This window comes from Ceratotherium simum, chromosome 6, assembly GCF_057802395.1.
Source record: "Ceratotherium simum simum isolate JZ-2026a chromosome 6, ASM5780239v1, whole genome shotgun sequence".
NCBI lineage: Eukaryota > Metazoa > Chordata > Mammalia > Perissodactyla > Rhinocerotidae > Ceratotherium > Ceratotherium simum.
Window position 1 is genome coordinate 58,887,869 of NC_141905.1, and position 23,700 is coordinate 58,911,568.

Genomic DNA, 23,700 nt, shown 5'->3' on the forward strand with positions numbered 1-23,700 from the left:
AACCATAGTGGAAGAGTTGGCACCCCGCAATCATTCTTCCGTGATACCAAGGAGAATGAATCTCAGGGTGAAGGGTGACCCATTTAAGAAATATATTTTTGCAGAGGTGGCTTTAGAGGAAGTCCTTTTAGCAGTTTGAATCAGAAAGTATTGAAGCTCCTCAATCCAGTTTTTAACAGCTGCAGCTTCTCTTGCAGAGGTAGAATAGGCCTTTTTTTCCTTCTTGGAACTATTAGATCTAAATTGATAAAGCTCAGACTCTGGAGACTATGTGGCTGTACACATAGTAGGTGCTCGGATAGCTGAATTCAATAATCCCCAAACTCACCTTTTATTTCTAGGCTATAAATAAATAGAAAACGATTGAGATTGGAAACAATTAGGCAATATCTATTAAGATTTAAAATGTACACATAATTCCCAGCATTTCCACTTCTTGGTGTCTATCCCAGAGAAATATTTGCATATGTGTGTAGGGATGTGCAGTACAGCATTGTTTGCAATAGTCACAGAATAGAGACAGCTTAAACGTCACTTGAGGGGTGGCAAAATCAATGTGGTACATTCACACTAAGCAACTTAAAAAAAATAAGCTAGATCTATATGTTCAAACAATGAACATATTAAACAGTGAAAAAAGTAAGTTTTGGGCAGTTTGATTCCTCCAAAAATTATATATTTTGTAAATATATATACGATAGAATTTTCTAGAAGTATAAACACCAAACTGAAAATAATTGTTAATCTGGGAGGGGACTGGGATGGGCTTGGAGTAGGGGTGGGAGAGTTCATAAAGATAGACTTTCACTTTTATCTACAGTGTGTGAATGTTTTTTTTTGCCATAAAATGTATTTGTGTTACCAAAATGTAAAATATATTTTAAATTAAAAAAGAAAGAGAAACTGAATGAAATCTAACATTTTAAGTTGTAAAAACTGATGATCGAATTTATTAAAATATATTTTACAAAGCAACAGTCAGGACTGGAAGTTCAAAAGTATTTTTCCTGTTTTGTTACAAGTGGGTGTGTGTATATATGTACATATACATATATATATACATATATCTAAATATATTTATATGAATACTACATCTATCTATTATATCTACCTATACATACTATGTACATCTATATATGCTGCATGGATTTATATATACATATAATAAAATGCATAATTGCTACTTTGGTTAAATCATAGAAAATATCTCATTCTTTATCGTTGCTCTTTTTATTTATAATGGCAAAAATATCTCCTATATGATTATGATTAATCTGGTAATTGAATACAGTTTGCCTTTTAAATAATTCAATTAACTTCAGTAAATTAAAAAAGTTTTCTGACATAGTTGCAAAATTAAGAAAACATGAAACACTGCTTTCTGATATGTAGCGTCCCTTTAAATGAAATCCTTCCAAGTGTGAAGAATGCGTTAAGGTTTTATCAGATGAACGATCTTTGTGCAGAAAAACTGATCTAAATCGTGATTTAAACTTTACAACCACTACAATCTTTCCATTTGAGCAAAACTTCTGTTGGAAACTGACAGGTAGGGGGATTATCTCAGACCTCTGGGGATAACCCAGGACACAAAAGCTGCTCTAAAGGAATTGTGCAAGATTGACACCAACAGGAATTCCTTTCCAGACTACATGAGACTGTAGATTGGGTGTTTGCTTCCACTGAGAAAAGGGGAAGCCACTGGGCTTTTTATTTACCCAGGGAACCGGTCCTGAAGATCCTCCACAGTCTGTGCGTGCGCCAACGTCTCTGGGGGTGATCAAACCCTCCCCTCTCCAGGCAGGGAGGAGACTGTAGGCGGACCGCAATCACGCACCTGCCGCTTACAGATAGGCCCTCCACTCCACATGCGGAGGCACTCGCCCAGCAGTGGCGGAGGAGCAGAGCTGGCCCCCCCCACCCCCACCCCCCCAGTCCCGGCAGAACAAAGGGCAGGCATTTTCTGCTCCTCCCAGAGTCAGATGCACACACACGCCTTCCATCACAATTAACTCAAGAATCTGAAACACAAAACAAACTCACCCGCAACATGCTCAAAATCAATGCCATCAATACCCAGAACGAGGATACCAAAAAAGCAAAACAAAACAAACCTATTCAAAGGGTAAATACTCAAAGCAACAGGGCTGGAGTCAGACACACGACAAGGTCAACAAATTCAAGACAAGTTCAAGTACCAGGCGCCTTATAAACTGAAGATCTGACCGTTACTCCAGGGGTTGAAAACGTAAACGCCTTCAGGGGCCAGCTAATGGAAGCTCTGTAAGATGATAGAGAGTGGGTCTGTCAGGAGCTGGACCGCAGGTGCCCCAGGTAAAGGCATTCACATTCAATTTTTAAAAATTTCAACTCCTGCTACATGATTCTTAAACAGAGAGTCTACAATCAAACAGAGAAGGAAACAATGTTAAATATGGGTGTAAGGTAGATGAACTAGAATAAAAGTCAGTCACAAATGCTACCAAGGAGTCCACAGGGAATGAAAGGCAGGGCAGTGAGCCTTTCATTTTGGGGGCTCCAGCAACTGGAGCCCCCCAAAACTATAGCTATGGCTTTATTGGAAGGCGAGGGGGGACCTAATGACCTGCCAAGGTCCTGATTTAAATATGTCTGTATAGTCAACCCCCGGTTATCCAGCCCAAAGAAGAAGACAGTGACAAATCATCCTAAAGTGAAGATAGTAAAAAGTTATATTTGCCTTTGGAATGTATTTTGGTACTTAAATGAGAATGCGTCTTTCTGATGCTCTGAGAATTCACGATGCTTCATAACAGCCACAAAGAAGACCTGACCTGGAGCTCGGAGGCTGCCCAATTTCACCATCCTCTCCTGCATGTAACTCCTCTTTGCTGGGGATGAGCAACATCATCTTTCAGAAGAACATCTGGCTGCCCAAGTTTTCTCAGACAGGGGCTGCCTAACTCAACCCTTCCCTGGGAGAAGAGACAAGGGTCTTTCCCTGATCTCTGGCTGATTCAGGATCAAGACCTAGGATGTTTTGGTTCTCATTTCTAGAGGACCACTCCAAAGTGCTTCAAGACCCACAGTGAGCAGCAAGCTGGACAAGGGTTAGACACCTACTCCGAGCTGACTACAAGTGATGGTCTAGCTTCTCTCCATAGAGGACAAGAAAGCAAATTTCTTGAGTTCCTTGGAAGAGAAAGACAAAGAGACCTCACTGAAGAGGAAGATGAAATGAATGCCCAGCACTTGGAAAGAAAGAAGCTTCACGCTCAGGAGATGCAGTAGCAGTCCCATGCTCATCAAAGGATGGATGGGGTGGAGACCTGCGCATGAAACCCATCGTCCAAGATGAAAGGAGAGCATGCTCACTGTGGTAACTGGTGGGGGGCCCAGGAGGAGGGTAGGATGGTTGTCCTGCTGTCCTTTGTCCTCTGTCAGCTCCCAGGGTCTACCAGGGGAGGCTGGTGTCACCTAGCAGGAGGCAGGGCCAACCAGAACATCTCAGACATGCATCAAAGTCCTTTATCCAGAGACTCTGGCAGAGTGGCACATGGCTCTGGGAGGCAGGATCCGCCCAGGCGGGCTCCTCTCTGGTTCAGAGTGACTGGACAGTCTCAGAACTGAACATAGACGAGCTGCTTGGCCCTCACCTTGCACAGATCACCTCAGACAATTGTTACAACCATTTCTGTTTTTTCCTTTTTCTATTACACTCTGCTCTTTAGTTTTTCCTTCTAAAACCCCAGAACTGTGCTAATTTAAACGTAGCTATGTAATTAAAATTAAATAAAATTAAAAATTCAGTTTCTCAGTCACAGTAGCGACATTTCAGTTGTTCAGTAGCCACATGCGGCTAGTGGATACCATATTGGACAGCACCAACATAGAACATCTACATCATCACAGAAAGTTCTATCAGATGGCGTGGCTGATCTAGACTCCCAGGTCTAGAGTCTAGTACCCTGCACTCTTCACGAGGTAGAAGAAATTAATAAATGAAAGAAATGCACTTTACAAAGTATCTTTTCTATACATCATCACCACTGATACTCATCACTGCCCTGTGAAGTAGACAGGGGTAGATTTCAATAAGCCCATTTAACAGATGAGGAAAGTGGGGGCTGTAGAGCTGAGTAACTTGCACAAGATTCACAACTATTGGGTGGTATGGTTCGAATTAAAACTAGGCCTTCCAATTCCAAGGTCAATGCTTTCGACTGTTACATGCAACTGCTACAAATAATGTTACGTGCCAGTGACTTTATTCAGTGCTGCTATAAAAGCTCGAGCCTTCCAGAACAAGGATGACAGGACTCTATAGTGTTTTTATTGATTGACTGATTTTTGAAGTGATAATGAAACTTTGTACAATGTAGTTGAGCAGCTCTAGAGTTAGGGAGCCTTGGGGTTCAAATCTTGACTCATCCGCTTATTATTTACTTGACAGAGGGCAAGTCGCTTCCCATCTCTGAACCCTAATTCCCTTTTCTCTAAGTGGGGATGATAGAATACTTACTTCATAGTGTTGTCAGGAGGATTAAATAAGACAATGCATGTGAAAGGCTTAGCACAGTGCCTGGCACATATTAGTGCTCGATAAATAATAATTATTGATGGTGATTGGCAGAATTTACAATGCATTGTCATGTGCAATAGCCTATTGAGTCTTCAGGACAAGAAGGCATTACATCTATCCTATTTTTACAGATGATATATCTGCATCTCAGCGAATAAAGGACTGACTCAAAGTCATGCAACTAGGAAGTTGTAGATCTAGGGCATGAACTCAAGCTATTCGGACTCCAAATCTTATGCTTTTCTTGCTACCCAATGCTGCTTCTCAGGAGAGAAGAAAGCAGTGGCACCAAGGCATAGTTTAGAGGAAGTTTAGCTATCCCTCTTAATTCCCACCTTCCTCCCTTCTTTGAAATGGACAATTAATGTTTTCTTAGTCTTATGTAAAATGCCCTGCAAAGGCAGCTTTGAGCATCCCCTTCTATCATAATTGTCACCCTTAAGCCCCTCCTCCATAGAGATTCTAGAGTCCCACTGGTGAGGAAGTAACTCCTGCATAACTAAGGAGGCTTAAATATTAAGAGAGTGCCTTGAGGCAGATCATTCAAATTTTCTCCCTGGAAAGCCTGTCGATCAAACACCCTTCTTCTGACCTACCCTCCATCCCACCTCACTGCAATAGCAAAAGGCATGGACGTGGCATACCAGAACCCCAGCCGAGCCCAGCCAAGACCTGTGAGTGAGAATATGTGTTGTTGTAAGCCACTGGGTTTTGGAGTTATTTGTTACTCAGCCTTATCACTGCAAAAGCCGACTGAGGCATCTGTAAACTCAGAGGGGGAGGCACTTACCCTGCCACGACGATCTCAAAGTCCCCATCATGGTCCACATCAGTAACTGCCACCCCATAGTTGAGCTGGGTGGGGTTGCTGTCATAGTCAGGGGGCAGAACCGAGTTGGTGACTGCCGTGAACATGGGTTCAGCCCGCTGGGACCCCTCGGTGGGGGGCAGAAACCACAGCAGCAGCAGGAATAGGAACATCCTGAACATCTGAAACCAAAAGTTATAAATGTTACTGAAAGATCTGTAGCCAGAGCAGCCCAGGACAGTCTAACCCCAGGTAGGCAGGCGCAGAAGTGCCCTTCTCCCCTGTTCTCGGAGGGTATGGTAATTCCTAAGCTGTCGCTTTTTCACAAGACCTGCTCTGACCACTCTCTTTAAAACTGCAACCTGCCCCCATCATGCCTGATCACCTTTACCTTGCTCTTGTTCTTTTTCTATAGCACCTGTCATTGTATAACAGATTATGTAATTTATTTGTTCACTATGTTTATTACTTACTATCATTCTCCCTCTGCTAGACTGTAAGCTCCCCCAGGGCAGGGATCTTTGTCTGTTTTGTTCACTCATGTACACCAAGCCAGGGACAGTGTCTGGCACAATATTTGCTGAGTGAATGAAGGAAGGAAGGAAGGAATGGTAGAGTATAAATATACAGGTATCTCCCATACGCTGGGAGAAACATTGGGAGAACGAAGAAAATAACAGATCTCAGACGGTCTAGCGGTGGGGTGAGACTCCCATGAGTATCCAGGTCTAGAACAACAGCAAAGGCAGTGAAGGATCTTCCTTCTGTGCAACATACCCCAGAGGTAGCCTGGAGGAATCTGTGACTTGGCAGGTTCCCCCAGCCAAGCTCCCTCCCTAGGGCAGCTGGCCATCACCTCCAGACCAGGAAGCAATCAGTGAAGGAATGTATTCCAGCAGCATCTGGCAAGCAACGCATCATTCACTTGGAGAAATTAAACCATTGCATGTGTGTTTTATTATAAATTAATTATGTATAATCCATTGTATAATTCATTATTATATCTCTAACATAACTCAGGGTGTTGCCAAGCAGCCTGGGGCCGTGGAGCTGGTGGCACGCACCCAGGAGACAGATGAGAATGGCCAAGGAGGTGGAAGGACTCCACCCCCTCCAAGCATGAGCAAGGGAGACACTTGGAACACTACAGATGGCACCACCCTGAGACTCTGCCCGCAGGCCTAGACTCAGAACTCACAGAGTGTTCCAAAGGCTCCGCTGGCACAAATCCCACAAAGGCTCTGCAGGTCTTGTCCCACAGGCAAAGCAGTGCCTTCCTGCCTTCAGAAGGCAGCAAACCCCTTCCTGATGGAACTTTTCCTGCTGGCTTGTCAATGCACCTGGCAGCCAAGAGCAAGGCTGAGTGAGGCTGACATCTTAATGAAGAGACGATCTGAAGACTGACTCCCCATATGGAGACTGCCAGCAAATGAGCTTCCTCCAGTTCAGGACCCAGAAACCAAAACGAAGGGCCCAGGCACTGCCTTCAGAGCCAAACATGATTCAAGAGCTTCCCCGATACCTTGCTGGAGAGAGATGCAGGGGCAGGCTCCAATCGCAGGGCAGGAACTAACCTCGAGCCTCCCTGGGAAGGAGGTTCTTGGAACGTGTTCACAGGGCACAGGTTGGGTGTTACACTATCAGAGTGAGGTTAGTCCAAATTACAGAGACATCTGAATGAGACAGCATCTTCTGCTGGGCTGTCTAGTCACCAAACACAAATGCATCACTACAGGGTTCCGTAACTCGGCAGAAAGTTTGACTGGATAGAGGAAACTCATATTTGGATTAATAAGCAGCTGGAGGGAAAATGGGAAGCTAAAGAATATTTTTAATAACCAGTGTAGACATGCTGAAATGTAGCGTGGATCTGAAGGTCACTGGACTTTTCAAGGTCTGACCTCTACTGTCGAGCCGCAAACGAGTTTCAACTTGAGAGCCAAATCCAACTGATTGGCAGTGGCTTGAAAGAGTACTGTGATCAGCGTACAACGTTTGCAATGGGTATGGAAGAGAAAAGTGGCATTGGCATGCCTTCTAGAAGCTAGTTAGTTCCTCCCAGGCACCTGCAATTGGGCTACTGCCACCAGGGAGGCAGGTCCTATTAGGGTAATACAAGCAACTGGTAGAAATTTTCTAATGAAGGCCACAAGGGGCAAGAACATGATCCAGCCTCTTGATTTCTACCTTTTCTGTGAAGAGTAAAATTTCTAATTAAAGGAGCCATCTGAAAGAAGTAGATACTCTGTGTTATCCATGTCCAGATAGGTAACCTAAAGCAAGATTAAAAAGAAATAATACACCTATGGGCTGACCTCTATTTTGCTTGGTGACCTTGAACAAGTCACAGCCTCATTGGGTCCCAGCTTCTCCAAAATGAGGGTTTGGGAGTGGGTCTCTAAAGGTCTTTTCCAGCTCTAAAAATGATAATGGATTAAAGGATTTTTTTTTTTAGAAGCAGACCTTCAGCAGTTTTTCTCCCCAGCTTCTTCTATAAACTTCAGACCAACCTGTGTGGTTTTCCTTTCTGACCACATTAAACATATTTTGAGCAAAACAGCTTTTCAGCAGGGTTCTACAGGAGATCCCTCGCAGGGGCGAAGGCCAGAGAGGAACAAGCCATCATTAGTGTGGAACCTGAATTCACTTGGCATGGGCAGATCAGAGGATGGCTGCCCCCAGCGGGGTCGGGGGAAAGCAGGGCAGGGAGAACGTGCACTTTACATTTTATTCCTCTGCCATGCAAGGCACCCAGTGCACCCACTGGGGCTGCTTAGTACCAGCTGAAAGTTAGAGGGGCAGCTGTAGGCCTGTCTTGATGGTGGATCGGGAAACAGCTGTGGTCAGGAAACTTAGGGAAAGGTCTGGTAAATATCCACCCTCGACTCTCAGGGCTCAGATGAAGGACATCACTGAAATGCTCCTCTATACCCTGGCTACTCAGAGTGGTCCCCAGACTAGCAGCATCAGCATCATCTAGCAGTGCAGAGTCTTGGGCCCCGCCCCAGACCTAATAAATCAGAATCTGCATTTTAACAGGATTTCAGGTGATTCATCTGCACATTCAAGTTTGAGAAACACTGCTCATCCTTAGCTGTACATTGGAATCACTTGGGGAGCTTTAAAAAATACACATGTAGTTTTAAAAATACTGCCCTGTTGTCTGACAATGATTTCTTGGATATGACACCAGAAGTACAGGCAACAAAAGAAAAAAACAGATAAAATGGACTTCATCAAAATTTAAAACTTTTGTGCATCAAAGGAGACTACCAAAAGGCAACCCACAGAATGGGAAAAAATATTTGCCAAACATACATCTGATAAGGGATAAATATGCAGAATATATAAAGAACTCCTAAAACTCAACAACAAAATAAACAGCCCAATTCAAAGGGCAAAGGACTTGAATAGACATTTCTCCCAAGAAGACATACAAATGGCCAATAAGTATATGAAAATATGCTGAACATCACTAATCGTCACTAATCACAGGGAAATACAAATCAAAACCACAATGAGATACCACATCACACCTATTAGGATCGCTATAATGAAAAGCCCACCAAGAATTGTTGGTGAGGATGTGGAGAAATTGGGACCTTTGTGCATTGCTGATGAGAATGTAAAATGGTGATGCTGCTGTGGAAAACTGCTGTGCAGCAGTTCCTAAAAAAATCCAGAATACAATTATCATGTGATACAGCAATTCCACTTCTGGATATATAACCAACAGGATTGAAAGAAAGGACTCGAACAGATATTTGTCCATCATGTTCATAGCAGCATTGCTCATAATAGCCAAAAAGTGGTAGCGACCCAAGTGTCCATCAGTGGTTGAATGGAAAAACAAAATGTGGTACTGACATACAATGGAATATTATGAGCCTTAAAAAGGAAGGAAATTCTGACACATGATACAACAGAGATGAACCTTGAAGACATTTCGCTGAGTGAAATAAGCCAACTACAAAGGGACAAAATACTGTATGATTCCACTTATATGAGGTACCCAGGGTCGTCAAATTCATACAGACAGAACGTAGAATGGGGCTTGTGGCACGGAAGGGAGAATGGGGAGTTAGTGTTAAATGGATATAGAGTTTCATTTTAGGAATAGGAAAAAGTTCTAGAGATGGATGGTGGTGATGGTTGCATAACAATGTGAATGTATGTAATGTCACTGAACTGTACACTTAAAACGGTAAATTTTGTTATATATATTTATATGTTATATATATTTTACCACAATAAAAAAAATACTAACACCTGGGTGTCATCCCAAGATATTCTCACTTAATTGGCATAGGATGCAGCAGGGGCATCAGAGTTTTAAAAGCTCCCCATGTGATTCTAACGTTGCAAAATTTGTGAAACACTTTTCTATACCAGTGCTTCAGAGCTTCTCAAACTTTAATGTGTATGTGAATCACCCGGTAGTCTTGTTAAAATGCAGATTCTGATTCAATAGATCTGCAGTAGGGCTCAAGATTCTACATTTCTAATAAGATCCCAGGAGATGCCAATGGTCCTGGTCCATAAACTACATATTGAATAGTAAGGTTCTATACTATAGCTCCCACAGTCAAGAAACCAGGCTATATACTACAGTGAAGGTAGGAGATTAGTTCAAGAACCTTCTCCTCTGCTTCTAGCTATAAAGAGATGAGATCAATCCTAGGGCTATGCAATCCCCAGGGCTGCAGGCTCAGTTTATCATTATACACTCAAAGTATTAGCTGTCTTCAGCTCAAAGTCAATTTACCACAATTGATAGAGAGTGACAAAGAGGGATTCTGACTGTAATTTTTGCAAAAAAGTGAGAAGAGGGGGTGGGTGGGAACTGGAGGGGCCTCAGGTCAAGGAGACAAGAGATAGCGACCATCAAAGACCAGAGCCTAGAGAAAACGGGGTGTGGGCAGGAATTTGTAGACCACGATGGAGATGCATGCTGTGTTCCCCAAAACCATCCAAATGCCTGGTACTAGTAGGTGCTCAATTAATATTTGTTAAACTAATGAAGGAAGGACTATATCCAAATGATAATGTGAGTCAGTAGAAATTGCTTGCAACTTGCCATACAGTTATTTAAAAACTGTTCTTTCCCTAAAGCAATGTTTCTCAAACTGTAATGTGCTTATGGACCATCTGAAGATCTCGGTAAAATGCAGATTCTGATCGGGTAGGTCTGGGGTGGGGCCTGAGAGTCTGCATTCTAACAAGCTGTCAGGTGGTGCCCAGGCTGCTGGTCTGCAGACTTCACTTTTAGTAGCAAAGCTTCAGACCAGTTGTTCTAAACCTAGCTGCCCAAGAGAATCACCTGGGGAGTGTTTAGGACTACGCTGCTGCCCAGGTGACCTCGCCCAGGTTCTGATTTAATTGGTCTGGGGTGGGGCTTGGGCGCTGTAGGCTTTTAGAAGCTCCCCGGATGATGTTAACGAGCAGTCTGGGCTGAGAACCACTGCCCCAGACTCGTGGTCCCCAGACGGGAGTGTAAGCTGCAAACTGATTTGAAGTGAAAAATGTTTCTGCTACCAAAATTTATCACCAGCTTGTTGAAGAATACGAAGAAAATCTATTTAGCTAGAGAGTGTCAAAGGAGAAGGCAGGATATGGAGTTTGGGGAAGAAAGCAGAGCAGGATGGGACTGCCTGAAGCAGAAGGACAGCAGGCACCCGGAGTGACCTCCCATTTCCCACGGCTGGCTCAGGGGACCTCCTGTCACACTGCTGTGAACATCTGAATCTTTTGGGAGAACGTAGGGAAAAGTCAAAAATAGAATTAAAAAGTAGGTTGGAGTGAACTTGTTTGTTTTCTTGAATGCTTGTGCATCAAGCCCCTACTAGGTGTCTGAGCACTGGGAGCAGTACTCACACGCAGGGGTGGCAGTAAGTGTAAGTAAGTAGTGTAAGTGCAGTGGAGGACATCTGGGCAGAGCAGCCCGCAGGAGGCCAGGCTGGATTTCACAGCAGAGCTTGGGCAGAGGCACACAGGGCAGAGACCGGTACTGCCATCAGGAACGTGGGCCGCTCCTGCAGGGGCCGGTGTAGGGTGAGCCAAGAAGGTTCTTAACAAGATGGTAGAACTCATGTTTCGGGCAGTAAGAAGAACTGCTTTGTAATAATTATTTCTTAAAAATGCTCCATAAGCAAAATTCTTTAACAATTCTCAGCAGGATGAATAGAGAGAGAGAGAGAAAAAAAAAAAAATAAACCAAAGCCAGGAGTCAGGGACCTGGATTTGGATCTTAACCCACCCTAAACCAGCTGGTGACCTTGGGCCTCTTCCGTGATCGTTCTGATCTTCGGCGTCCTCATCTGTAACGTGGGAATATGACGGGCCAAAGTTTCAAGGGTTAAGTGAGCTCGTGCAGGCCTGGGGCTGGGGGGCCAGGGGGGAGGGACCCACGCTTGTTTCCTTTCCTTTCGCCCAGAAAGTGCTAAGGTTAGACAGTCTTTAGACATTGGATGTGGATCACATGCAGCCAAACTCAGTTTTCTGTGGCCTTGGGACTTTGCTGAATTGGGTCTGAAAACTGGTAACCAAGCAACCTAGGTCTCTGCTGTGGGGTCAGGCAGCTGTGGGGAGAGGCTTCCAGGGCAATTTCCAGGGCAAGCTTTTCCTTAGCAGTTATCGAAAGAGCCAAGGACCCCAAGCTCTCACAAAAGCAAGAGCCCCAAAGGCCTCAGATGTTGGGAATTAGCAGGGAGCACAGACCCTTTCCAGACCCCGCAGGAGGGCAGACGAGTGAGGGAGAGAGGCGGCTGCAGGAGCGCTCTGCCCTGTGGGCTGGGCCACCAGATCTACAGGGACCCCTAAAGGAGCATCTGAATTAAGGCATCTTTGGAGAAGAGCTAACAGAAACTGCCCTGGCTCATTCACCCAGAATGACACTTCCTGTGGACCCTGGATGAGCCTGGCATGGTGCTCAGCAGTGCTGGGGTCACAGGGAGAAAGCTAGTCAACATCTGCAGTACAGGCACTGGGTGCTGTGGAGGGAGCACAGAAAGAGAGAGATTAGCAAGGAGCGCAGAGCTAGGGAATGCTTCCACGGAGGTAGGGGTAGGGGAGCTGAATGTCAAAGGATGCTGAGAAGTTAGCTGGACAAGACAGGCAGGAGGAGGAGAGAAAGAAGAGCAGACAGAAAACAGACTCCTCAAAGGTCTGGAGGACCCAGCTGTCACCCCAACTGGCCCTTCTAGCAGTGCCTACTTCCAGGCCCCGCTCCCTGGGCCAGGAGTTAGGAGGAAGCTTCATCGCCCACTCCTCAGGTTTCCATCCAGAGGACCTTCCATTAGACTAGAGCAGGGGTTCTCAACCATGGTGATTTTGCTCCCCGTCCCCCACCCCAGAACATCTGTCAGTGTCTGGAGACATTTTTGATTGTCACAACAAGGGAAGGAGGGTGCTACTGGCATCTAGTGGGTGGAGGCCTGGGATGCTGCCAAACATCCTACAACACACAGGGCAGCCCCCACGACAAAGAATTATCCAGCCCAGGACATCAATAGTGCGAGATTGAGAAACCCTGGAGGAGTGCAACATTCCAGGCCTCCCTCCTTCCCCTGCTCCCTCCTCCCAGGGGCTGGAGCAGGGACTTGGTCGGTTTGGAAGAACTGGGCAGGGAGAGCCCTTTTGGGACTTGCCTTCCTGCAGAGGCCACTCTCTGCCATGTGCAGAGCTTGGCCAGGCGGGCTCAGCCCCGCCCCCACCCACAGGGAGGACTGCAGTGGGAGGTGTGGGCACATTCGCAGGCCCCACGGACCCCACTCCCAGCCAGGAAGCCTGGCTCTCCAAACAGCTGTATCTGTAACGATGGTGGCATTTTAATCTCCATCCGCCTGAGCCCTGCCTCTCTCCTCCCCCGTCTTTTTCTCTCTCTGGTGGTCCTGAATCTGAGCAGGAAAGTCAGATGCTATTCATTGGGTCCCTTCAAACCCCAACATTCAGACTGGAAATCCGGTGTCCTCTTTGGTTCTTACTTCTTCCCCATTCTTCACAACCACCGGATCGCCGAGTCAATTCCGCTCCGTGAATCTTGCAAAGCTGCCCAGTCTTTCCAGGCCTACCACCTGGGATTTGCCCCTTTATCCTTCATTTGCACAATAGCGATACTTGCTAACTGCTCCCCTCTCTTGCTCTCGGCTCACCCCACTTCCACACGGTTATCAGAGCTCCCTTTCTGAATCTTAGAGCTGATCGTGTCGCTCTTCAGCCTAATTTCTGGGACCCTGTACACAAGGCAAACTTTTTTTTTTTTTTTTGCTTGAGGAAGATTGGCCCTGAGCTAACATTTGTGCTGATCTTCTTCTATTCTTTTGTATGTGCGACGCTGCCAAGGCATGGTTTTGATGAGTGGTGTAGGTCCACACCAGGGATCAGAACCCGTGAAATCTGGGCCGCCAAAGCAGAGCACTGAACTTAACCACCACGCCACTGGGCCAGCCCCAAGGCAAACAGATTTTTACCGCAGTTTCATGTAACAAGTACTATTTGAGGAATGGGTAGTAATTATAACACTCACCTACCACCAACCATGTGCCAAGCACTACTCTAACCCTTCACATAGATGATCTCATTTAATCCTCATAGTAACCTTGTGAGGTAGGCACTAGCCCCATTTTACAGATGAGGAAACTAAGGCACAGAGAGGTTAAGTAACTTGCCCAAGGTTACACAGCTAGTATGTTGTAGAGCCAGGATTTGTGTCTAAGCCAATTGGCTCCAGAATTGGTGTTCTTAGACACTACCCTAAGCAGTTACTCTCACTACACCAAACTTGTCATAAACCAAGTGAGATGAGAATACAGTGGAAGGAGCATCTGTGCCTGGGGCAGCTGGGGAAGGCCTAACAGAGAGGTGGTGGTGAGCTGGCCAAAGGGACAAGGCAGAGAAAGTGTTCCAGGCTGAGAGGCCAGTGTGTGCACGGTGGACGAGAGGGCTTGTGTAGCACAATGAAGCTCTGTGTGATTGGAGCACGATGTGGGCAGGACAACTGGTGGGAAGGAGTGTGGCTAAGGAGGCTGGAAAAGACCAGACTGTGGAGGCCTTGGGAGCAACATGAGCCAGAGGGTCCGGGAACAACCTGACTGGAGTGGAGTGTTAGAAAGAACACCGGGGCTGGAAGCAGAGTGGCCAATTAGGAAGCAAATACTGTGGCCCAATTGCGAGAGAATGGTGGAGGCTGCCATTCAGTCATTCACTCATTCATTCATTCAATATTCTTGTGCATCTACGCTACATCAGGCACTGCTCTGAACACTGGGAAAACAGCTGAGAGCAAAACAAAGCCCCTGCCCGCATGGAGTGCACAGTCTAATGCCTCAGCCATCCATGTTTCTGCACCCCATCCCCATCCTGGTCCTCTGCATTGCCAGCCTGGAAGACAAACGCCTCCCCACCCCCCAGGGGCCACCGTGTCCTATGCATCTTCCCCAGCACCAAGAAAACACAAGGCTTCCTCCTTCTTCCCTCCATCTGGAGAGAGCTCCAGACACTGCCTGCAGCTGCACTTACAGACTTGGTCCTGCTCCAGAGAAAGGCAGATGAAAACTCAGGGGACGCAGGCTAGGAGGTGCCACAGAGACCAGCAGGCTAATGAAATGGTGTTTCTGAAAGTGAGAGGACAAATGGATTCTCCTAGCCTTACGCACGGGGCGCAGCAGGTCGTTGATAAGTATTATTAACTGCTCAGACTTCCTGGTCTGTAAAATGGGAAATGAAGTGCATTAATACGTGTTAGTGTTGAGCACAGTGCCTGGCAGGCAGAGAGTCCGTGTACGGTAGGTAATGGTAACAACACTCATACTGTTGCTCCTGCTAACAGATGTTTGTTGAATGAATGAATGCATCTCAGGAGGTGGAGCCCAGGCCCACTAGGTGCTCCCCTTCCGGGAGTACTTGCCACATGTTGACTGGAACACACAGGACTGTAAGACTTTGAGGAATAGGCTTGCTTCTGGTACTAATTTGTCTGGGGACCCTAGTGGAGTTCTTTGACTTCAAATGCAGAAGCCCTCAGTTTACTGTAATATACACATTTATTCTTCAAACATTTAGTAGATGTCTATGGGCCAGGCTGGAAATGATGACTAAGGCATGGCTCCTGACCTCAAGGAGCTACAGTCTACCAGGGGTGAGACACAGTTCAGAGTAGCACCAGGTACAAAGTCCAGGTGTGGCCCATAGGAGGAGGGATTACCTAGGGAGGTGGGTGGGAAGGGCAGGCAGGAAAGGCTCTCTGGGGAAGGTGAATGGGGATTCCAAGGGGAGCTGCATTCCAGGTGGCAGAGACCTAGGGGTCAAAGGCATGGAGGTGACACAGAATGGAGTTGCATCTCTGGAATGCAGTGTGTGGGGTGTGGAGTGGAGGGAGAGACAAGAGGGGAGGGTGCAGAAGGTGGAGATACAGTCTTGGGTGAAGCTGTGTTGGGGCCTGTCGAGCCTGCTTTGCAAAGGTAAGGAAGGAGCCTGGAGTCACACCCTGGGGGAGGTTTAGTCGTCTGGCCAAGACATGATCAGACTCGCATTTTAGAATCTGGGCAGCAGTGTGCAGGCAGATAGGCTGTTTTCTGAAAAGTGAGTATCACAGAGGGGTGGACATCCTGGGGCAGTGTGGGGCACCATGACCTCCAAAGTTCCTTTCCAGGCCTAAGAGTCTATGGGTCAGGGTTTTTTCCTAAATCATTTAAAATGCATTAGTCGACCTTGCTATTTAAAAACATCCTCCCAGGAATCTTTCTGTGAAGCAATGATTCATTCCCTAGTCTGTCTTCAGTGGAAATCCAGATGATCATCTATTCTATCAGCTTAAAGCAAGGTAAACCCACGCTGAGCTTCCTTGCAGCAGCCAGGTGGGAACAGGGAGGGAAGGGGAGTGAGTACCCAGAGGGTGAGGAGGAAGAGAAACTCCGCCTTGCTCAAGGCTCAGAGCTGGCCACCAGCTCACAGGGTGGGCCCTGCGTGGGCTCCTCACACCCTGCTTCATCAGTGGGACCTCTAGAGGTTTATAGAGCCCTGGTGCCAAGTGCCAGCTCTGGGAAGAAGGAGCCAGAAGGAAAGCTGCCTCACTGACCCAGGCCAGTTTGGAGATCCACTTTAATCCCAACCATCACCACTGCCCCAGAAGGGTCACCTACATTCACTCATTCATTCCTTCACCTGCCGAGCACCCATCAAGCCCTTCCACATGTCAAGCACTGTGCTTGGTACTGAGTTTGTAGTTGAGAACAAAAGACACAGTGCCTCCACCACATGGCTTGCCAGGCAGCACTTCTCCTTCCTGGGGACTCGTACTCTCCCACCTGCAAAAGCCTCTTTGGATATACATAGCTGCTCAGATGAGAGGTGCATGATTATGATTTCTGCGAAAAAGTCTGTTCTTAGAGACCAGGTGGAAGGGAACATGACATCACTTAGACAACGGAGACAGAAAGGGCCTGTCTGGTCGACTGCTCTGATTACAGGGACTGACCTCCAGAGGCTAGAGGCCCTGCCCTGGGAATGCAGAACATTCTTGGAGGAACAGGCATGAGATCTACGTAGTGATCCCCCCACCACAAGAGGAGTCTCAAGCGACTACCTACCTCCAATCCTGAGCGCAAGACCAGGGATGGGCCTTCTATGAGGAACACCCACCGAAGGACGCTCCCACCAATCCCACAAGAGTTCATCTGCCCATCCAGGGGGGATCGGGCTCCCAGGCCTGTGCCCGCTCCTGAGAGCTGTGTCAGGGTCTGTATAATGTGTTGGGTCCTTAAAGACCGATAGATATCAAAGGAAGGCAGGGATGCTAACGGAGAAATCCCCACTTGGGCGCTGCCCTCCAGGTAGGTGGAGGCTGCTGTTCGGGAGGGAAGTTCCTGTGGGCCCTCCTCTGGTCAACGGGACGCCCTGAGCTCAGCAGTGATTCCCGTGACCTTGTCACTGTACTTGTCGGGTGCAAACGAAGACAACAGTAACTGGAAACAGTGGGAAGGGTCATTTTACACCCTCTGCACTGGAGATTCTTCTGCGGCTAATTAAAGTAATATGTCAAAACGTCCCTTGGAAGAGATCTTTAAGAATATGTCTGTTAAGTAAACAAGGTTTCACTAATTAATGACACGCCTTCCCATCCCCCATTGAAGTTCCTTGTAGAAGTTCCCTGTGCAAAGATGATTGAGAAGGAAAGGGTGGGGAAGTCGCCGCCTCCCCTTCCCGGAGGGACTGGGGACAAATCCAGTCGCTTGTCATTTGCAGAGCTATCAGTTTCTCCTCCGGATGTTGATCAGATTTCCTGGGCTGGAACCAACTTACAGGGCCAGGGTACTGGAATTTTTCCAAGAAGCAAACGCTTTGCTTCTGACGAAGTCAACATGATTTCTTTCAAGGAAAATTATCTTTCTTGTTTTTAAGCGTCTAGGGTTTTTGAAGGGCTAATCTTTGGGCTTTTCTCTAAAGATAATGATTATGATATACTTATCATTTGCTAAGACCACTCCCCACCACACACACACACACAGAGAGGCATGGGGATGGGGAAACGATGCGCCCAATATTATACAATGAGTTAGTGGCATAGCCAGAAATAGAACTTTCCAAACTCCCAAATTCTTAATAATAGCAATATTAATAATAGTCTCTTTATATTTTTCTAAGTGTTTTCACAGCTCACATTTAATCTTCACAACAACTTTGGAGGAGTCTGGGTAAGTCAGTCTCAGTAGACAGCAGATCTGAGTTCCAGCTTTGCCACTCACTTGCTGTGCGACCCAGGCTGGTCTCTTCACCTCTCTGGACCTCGGTGTCCTCAACTGTGAAGTGGGAGAGTTGGATGAGAATACTTCTAAAATCCCTCCCACCTCTGACCTGCTGTGATTCTACACTACAATGCTCTTCTAGTCCGGGGTTTCTCAGCCTTGGCACTATGGACCTTTCAGGCCAGAAGATTCTTTGTCAGGGGCTGTCCCGTGCGTTGTAGGATGTTTAGCTTCATCCCTGGCCTCTAACCACTAGATCCCAGGAGTCCTCCCTACCCCAGCTGTCAAAATAAAAAATCTCCCAACAGGGCCAAATGTTTGGGGGGCAAGGGAAGCCCTCTAGTCACTGCCCAAGGACTTCAATAAGGTCAAGATCGCGAGTGGTTCAGTGGAAAAGGGTCTTCCTGTCCCCTTCTCTTCTCCAAACCCTTCACGCCTTTCTGCCCACTTTTCAAGTACAACCTCAAGTCCTCTGCTGCTTCTCATTTCTGAAACGCCCTAAGTGGTCCAGGGTGTGTTTGGTGTGATAATGAACCAATTGACTTCATACTTCCTCCTAAGGAGAGCTCACAGGTTTGTGCCCCCTAAGCAACCAGCCAGGCTCCCCAGAAATCCCTCGCAGAGCCCAGGTGGCCTGGAAGCCTGTATCTGCAGCCTGCAGGAGGCTCGGAGAGCACGGATTTGTCAGCACTCTTAAATCACTGGGCTCCGAGGAAGGCTTCTCCCAGCACAAAGATCCTTCCTTAGGAATCAATAGCTCAGGGCCTTCCATCACATTCAGAATTACCCTGGGACCTGTAAAATTTCTTTTCCCCAAGCATGGCAGAACCCCAAAATGAAAACCTCAAGGCGGGGGAGGGAAGACAGCAAGGAGGGAGCCCTGCCAAGAAGGACTTGTCCATCAGCCCAGATGTTGCTGTGAGCAGAGGCTGATGTGCAAACCTGGACACTCGGTCTCATCTGCTGGGAAAAGGAAGACCCAGTGTAGTTCCCAGTGATCCCACAATAATGTCCCCTCCCAACCGAATACCTCTTTACATCTTACCAAGGGCAGAGGCATGTTAAAGACTATCTTCTTTGATCTTCACTATCCTACTCTCATCATACAGTTGCCAGCCTTACCATTTTGCAGAGGAGGAAACTAAGGCATGTAGAGGTTAAGTGATTTGTCCAAAGTCTCTAAAACAGTAAGCGGGGGAGCCAGATTCTAAGCCTGTGCCCTTTCCACTTCACTGGGCTGTCTTCCCAATGAGAGTGGGGTGAGGGTCCACCACCTAGTGGGGTTCAGGAAAGGGGCAACTTCTTGTTTTCTCAGTACCTAACGCCCCTTCTCAAAGTCAATATCCTCTCCCCCATCCCAGCAAAAATCCGGAGATCCTGTGCTATAGCTATATTTTATGTAATTATATTCCTCTGGCCTCATCCAGAACCAGACCAGGTCTTGGGAATGCAGGCACAATTCTTCAGCCAGAGCTGGGAGCTGGTGCAGATCTCGAGCACAGCCTCTCGGCACCCCACTTTAAAGGAGGAGGCTGTTGCTCTCTGATGGTCCACATTATCCTACCACCTCCATCCTCCCCTGGAAGACGAAGACCCAACCTATCTGTGAGCCTGAAGGAGACAAGGAAACTCAAGCATCTTCCCTGGCAACAAGCATCCCTTGGGTGAGCCTTAGGGACAGAAGAGGATCTGCCTCTAGGAATTCTGGCTTGGCAGCCCTGGTTCCTCCTGAGGGTCGCCGCCAGATCTGCCGAGGCTCCAAGGGGGAACTCCATGCAGTGTGCAAAGGAGCAGGGTGGGGAGAGGAAACAGAGGGGGCAGCCCACAGGCCACTCAGCAAACCTCCCTCCCAGGGTCCAGCTCAGATATCGACAGCGAGACTCACAGAACAGAAAAAGAGCAATGGAAATGGTAATATCTTTCAGGTCATCGAAGAAGCCCTAACACGAGGATTTTGCAAAAATAGAACATCCCAGCACTCTGACCTTGAGCTGGGAGCAGCAAGGATGGGGAAATGGGCAAATACTGGTTGGAAACTCTCCACTTCACCCGGGATCTGCGTATTGGAGGTCTCATAGGCAGTGGTGTGACTGCAGGATACAGAGACCTGCCTCCAGCACGCCTTAGCGGAGGAAAGGAAAAGCTCCAGGCCTGGGTTCCAAGGCCACTGTGAGCGACTGGGCACTTCTGATTCCTAAACGCAAGGATGGAAACCTGGAGCCGCACTGCTGTTGCCTAAAAGACCACTTGGAATAATGAGACAAGATAATGGAGGAAGGGGAAAGAGCAATTAGGAATTTCTATTACCTGTATGTACAAGAACTTTATCTTCTCATTCTGAATAATAAATTCAAAGGAAACTTCCCCAAATTTACTAAATTTATTAATTTACCAATGTCTAATCAGTCAGCAGTTGTGAGTACCTATGTGCAGAGAACATAGGCCCACCTCCGTAGTAAAGAGGAAGCAGGTCATGGGAGTGGAAAGAGCTCTGAGTAGAGGACTGGGAATCCTAGGACCTAGTCCTGTCTCTTCCACCAAATAGCCATGTGACCTTGGCCAAGATGCTTGCCTTTATTGGGCTTCAGTTTTATCACCTGTAAATTAAGTGTGCATGTGAGTGTTGGGGACAGGACAGGATTGGACTAGATGCTCTTCAAGGTTCCTCTCCTCTAGCTCTAATGTCCTTGGACTCTCTGAGCCCTTAACGAGTTCAAGGAACACACCAGCCCCAAGCACAAAGGAATGATCTCAGAGAGCGTGGTGGGGCTGAGCACCAGCTCTGTTTCCTGGGGAGGCTGTACTTGCATCTGCCCCATTGCACCCGAGATCACAGGACGACCTGAAGTTCAGGAAGCATGTGGTAAAAGGGTTCCGGTCATGAAGGTGACCGTTGGGGGCTGTTGCCCCAGCTTGCTTAATGCCTTAAGTTATTATGGCCAGTGAAGGGCAAGAAGTGAGAAAGTCAGTGGTCCTGAGCTGGGTGCCTTTGGCGCCCCCTACTGGACACCAAGGAGCCTGCTCCACCTTGAGGCTTCCATCGCTGTGCAGGCGGCAAGGAAGATGGAGAACAGGAGACTGTCACAAGCTAATAGGACTGCCTTGGAGGTCGGTGGTCCTCTCTCTGTAAAAGTCTACATTTCACTCCCTAGAATGACACAGGCCACTGGTCCGCACATTCACAGGGGCACTCCTGTGCAGCGATAGGGCGTCTTAACCAAACATCAAGGTGCCAAGTAATAAACATCAGGGTTCAGAATACCAGATGCAGCCCAGATGGAGAGAAGGGAAGAAAGAGCAACAAGCAGGTATTTCATTGCACAAATCCCCAATGGAGAGAAGGTCTTGGGAAATGCAGCAGAAAAATGTTGACCGCAGGCAGAGGATGAAGCTGGGTTTGGGGGTATGGATTGATAGCCCCCACAAAAGATCTCCAGGCTGAAGCAGATACCCTAGGAGTTCAAAACATCCACCCATGTTCAGAGATGGGGTATAGGTGAGGGATAAGCCCCAAATGAGCAGCTGCAGAGCAGATCACCACCACCCCGCCTTCGACCTTCTGCAGAGTCCATTAGTACCAACTGGAAACCAGAATATTTTAATTGTGGTCCACTGTGCCAGCATCAAGACCCTAAACTCCCTTCGTTGCCTCTTAAATTGACTTTAGGACCTGCCTGCTGCCAAAGAATGTTCTTAATCAAGTCAGAGGCAGAAAAAACGCTTCCTCAAGGGCCATATTGGAACAACCGCCATGTTCCCACTTTTCCATCGTCCATCTCCTCTTCTTCATGGCTGAGAGTGAGGGACAGTATGACTCTCTGAATTCACTCTAATTCAGTCTTGGGAATCTCCAGCTCCAAGTCATCAGGGTCAAAAAAGCTCCCATCAATAGCGTTTCTCTTCCCATATGAATTCTCCCCTAATTCAAGATAGCACTACAAAGCTGGCCCCTATTCCTGGAATCCTCTTCCCTTCCTTTCCACCTGGCTTCACTTGGGAAGTCTTGCACACATCCCAGAAGAGACCTCAAGTGTGACTCAAGAATGTGTCCTGCCTGGAGAGCTGAAGCGCCTCCTGGGATGCACAGAAGCCACACCAGGTGCACACCCCACTACCCCCAGCAGCAATATTCATTAGTCATTCCCGAAGGAAGGGGAGTGCCCCCCTTCCAAACCCAGGAGCATTTCCCAGCCTCTCTGGGAGGCTCCCATCCAGGCTGGGATGACTTTGGATTCTTGAGTTGGTTTCTGCAGAAACTGGACTAACCAGGGCTCGCAACTACTACACTGGGAAGAAGCACGCTGCATTGCTAGGTATGTCCCCAAGCCCGGCCTGCTGCCCCATCAAGGCCTCCGTGTGTCCCCATGGGGCCAAGGAGGACCCCTGGTTCCCTCGGAATGCCTGAAGCTGGCTTGTCTGCGACAGGCTGAAAGGGAAGAGACCACACCTTGGTCCAGCAAAGGCAGCTGGCAGCTACGCCGCGCGGGGCTGGCTCCCGGAGCTCTCTGCCACCTAGTGCTGTGCCCGGGAGCTTGGCTTCCCCGGGGAAGAAGCGCCAGCTCCCCGGGGCTCTTCCCCATCCTGCAAACGTAGGCACCCGGCCGAGGCCAGCAGCTTCCCCGGCCAGGGGCGGACCTGAGCCTGCCTGGCTGAGTGACTCCTCAATACCCCCGGCACATCCCTCTTCTGCTCCGCCCCCTCCCAGACCCGGTGCCCCCTCCCCAAACAGCTGACCTCCAGCGCGCCCAACACCTTCCCTGCCACTGTGCGGGCTGTCGCCCCCACACCTCCGCTCCCACCTCTCCTGCACGTTCGGACCCGCGCCCGCCTCGCCCCCAGCCGGTAGGAAAAGCTCTACGCGCCAGTCGAGTCCTGCGCCTCTTGGCAAGTTGGAAGCCAAGCCGCCGCCGCCGCCTTCGCGGTCTCCGTCTTCCCTGGTTCCCGGGCGGCATCCCCGCCACTCCTGTGCTTGGATCGGGAGGGGCGCGTAAGGCGGGAGAAACTTTCTCCGCCTAAGGGGGGGGGGGCACCGGAGCGGGTACTCACGCCGGGGTCAGCGCTCGGAGCCATCCTTGGGCTCTCTCAGCCCCACCGCCTAGGGGCGTCGGAGCGCGGGCGCTCGCTGCCGCCTCTGCCGCCGCCGCCTTCCAGCTCCAGCCCCGGTCCCGGGCTGGCCTCGAGCCTCCCGCCCCGACGCCGCTCGCTCGCTTTATACAACTCCACTCGAGCGCGCCCCAGCTTATGTAAAGGCTGGCGGAGACCCGCAGCCAATGGCGCGGCGGCTGGAGCTCGGGGCCCGGGGGTGGGGGGCGCCCGCGCGGCCAATCGTGGCCCGGGGAGCCCGGGGAGCCGAGTGGGGGGAGGGGGCGCCTCCCCGCGCTGATTTAGGAGCCGGGATTGCGGTGGCAGCAGCCGGCAGCCGGCAGCCGGGCCGGCCCGGCGCGGCGCGTAGGGCGCTGGGGTGGGCGGCGGCGAGGGCGGGCGCCCCCAGCGCCCCGCCGCTGCGTCGCGTAACCTTCAGGAGGCGGCGGGGCCTAGCGAGGGGGCCGAGGGCGCCTGGCGGGGCGCTGGGGGTCCCGGGCGGGCGGGAA

At 48.7% G+C, this 23,700-nt stretch overlaps 1 protein-coding gene across 2 annotated transcripts in view; it reads right to left on the reverse strand.

Moving 5' to 3' along the window:
* CRTAC1 (cartilage acidic protein 1) overlaps positions 1–23,286 on the reverse strand; it is a 149,879-nt gene extending 126,593 nt beyond the window's left edge. The window contains exons 1-2 of one of the 2 annotated variants that reach the window (XM_087432397.1): positions 23,156–23,286; positions 5,352–5,551 (exon numbers count right to left, since the gene is read on the reverse strand). In XM_087432397.1, coding sequence (XP_087288523.1) covers positions 5,352–5,551; positions 23,156–23,179 — 224 coding nt within the window. In that variant the 5' untranslated portion in view covers positions 23,180–23,286. The remainder of the gene's footprint in view (positions 1–5,351; positions 5,552–23,155) is intronic. The other variant, XM_014785633.2, reaches the window with a different exon arrangement.
* Positions 23,287–23,700: the final 414 nt, after the last annotated feature.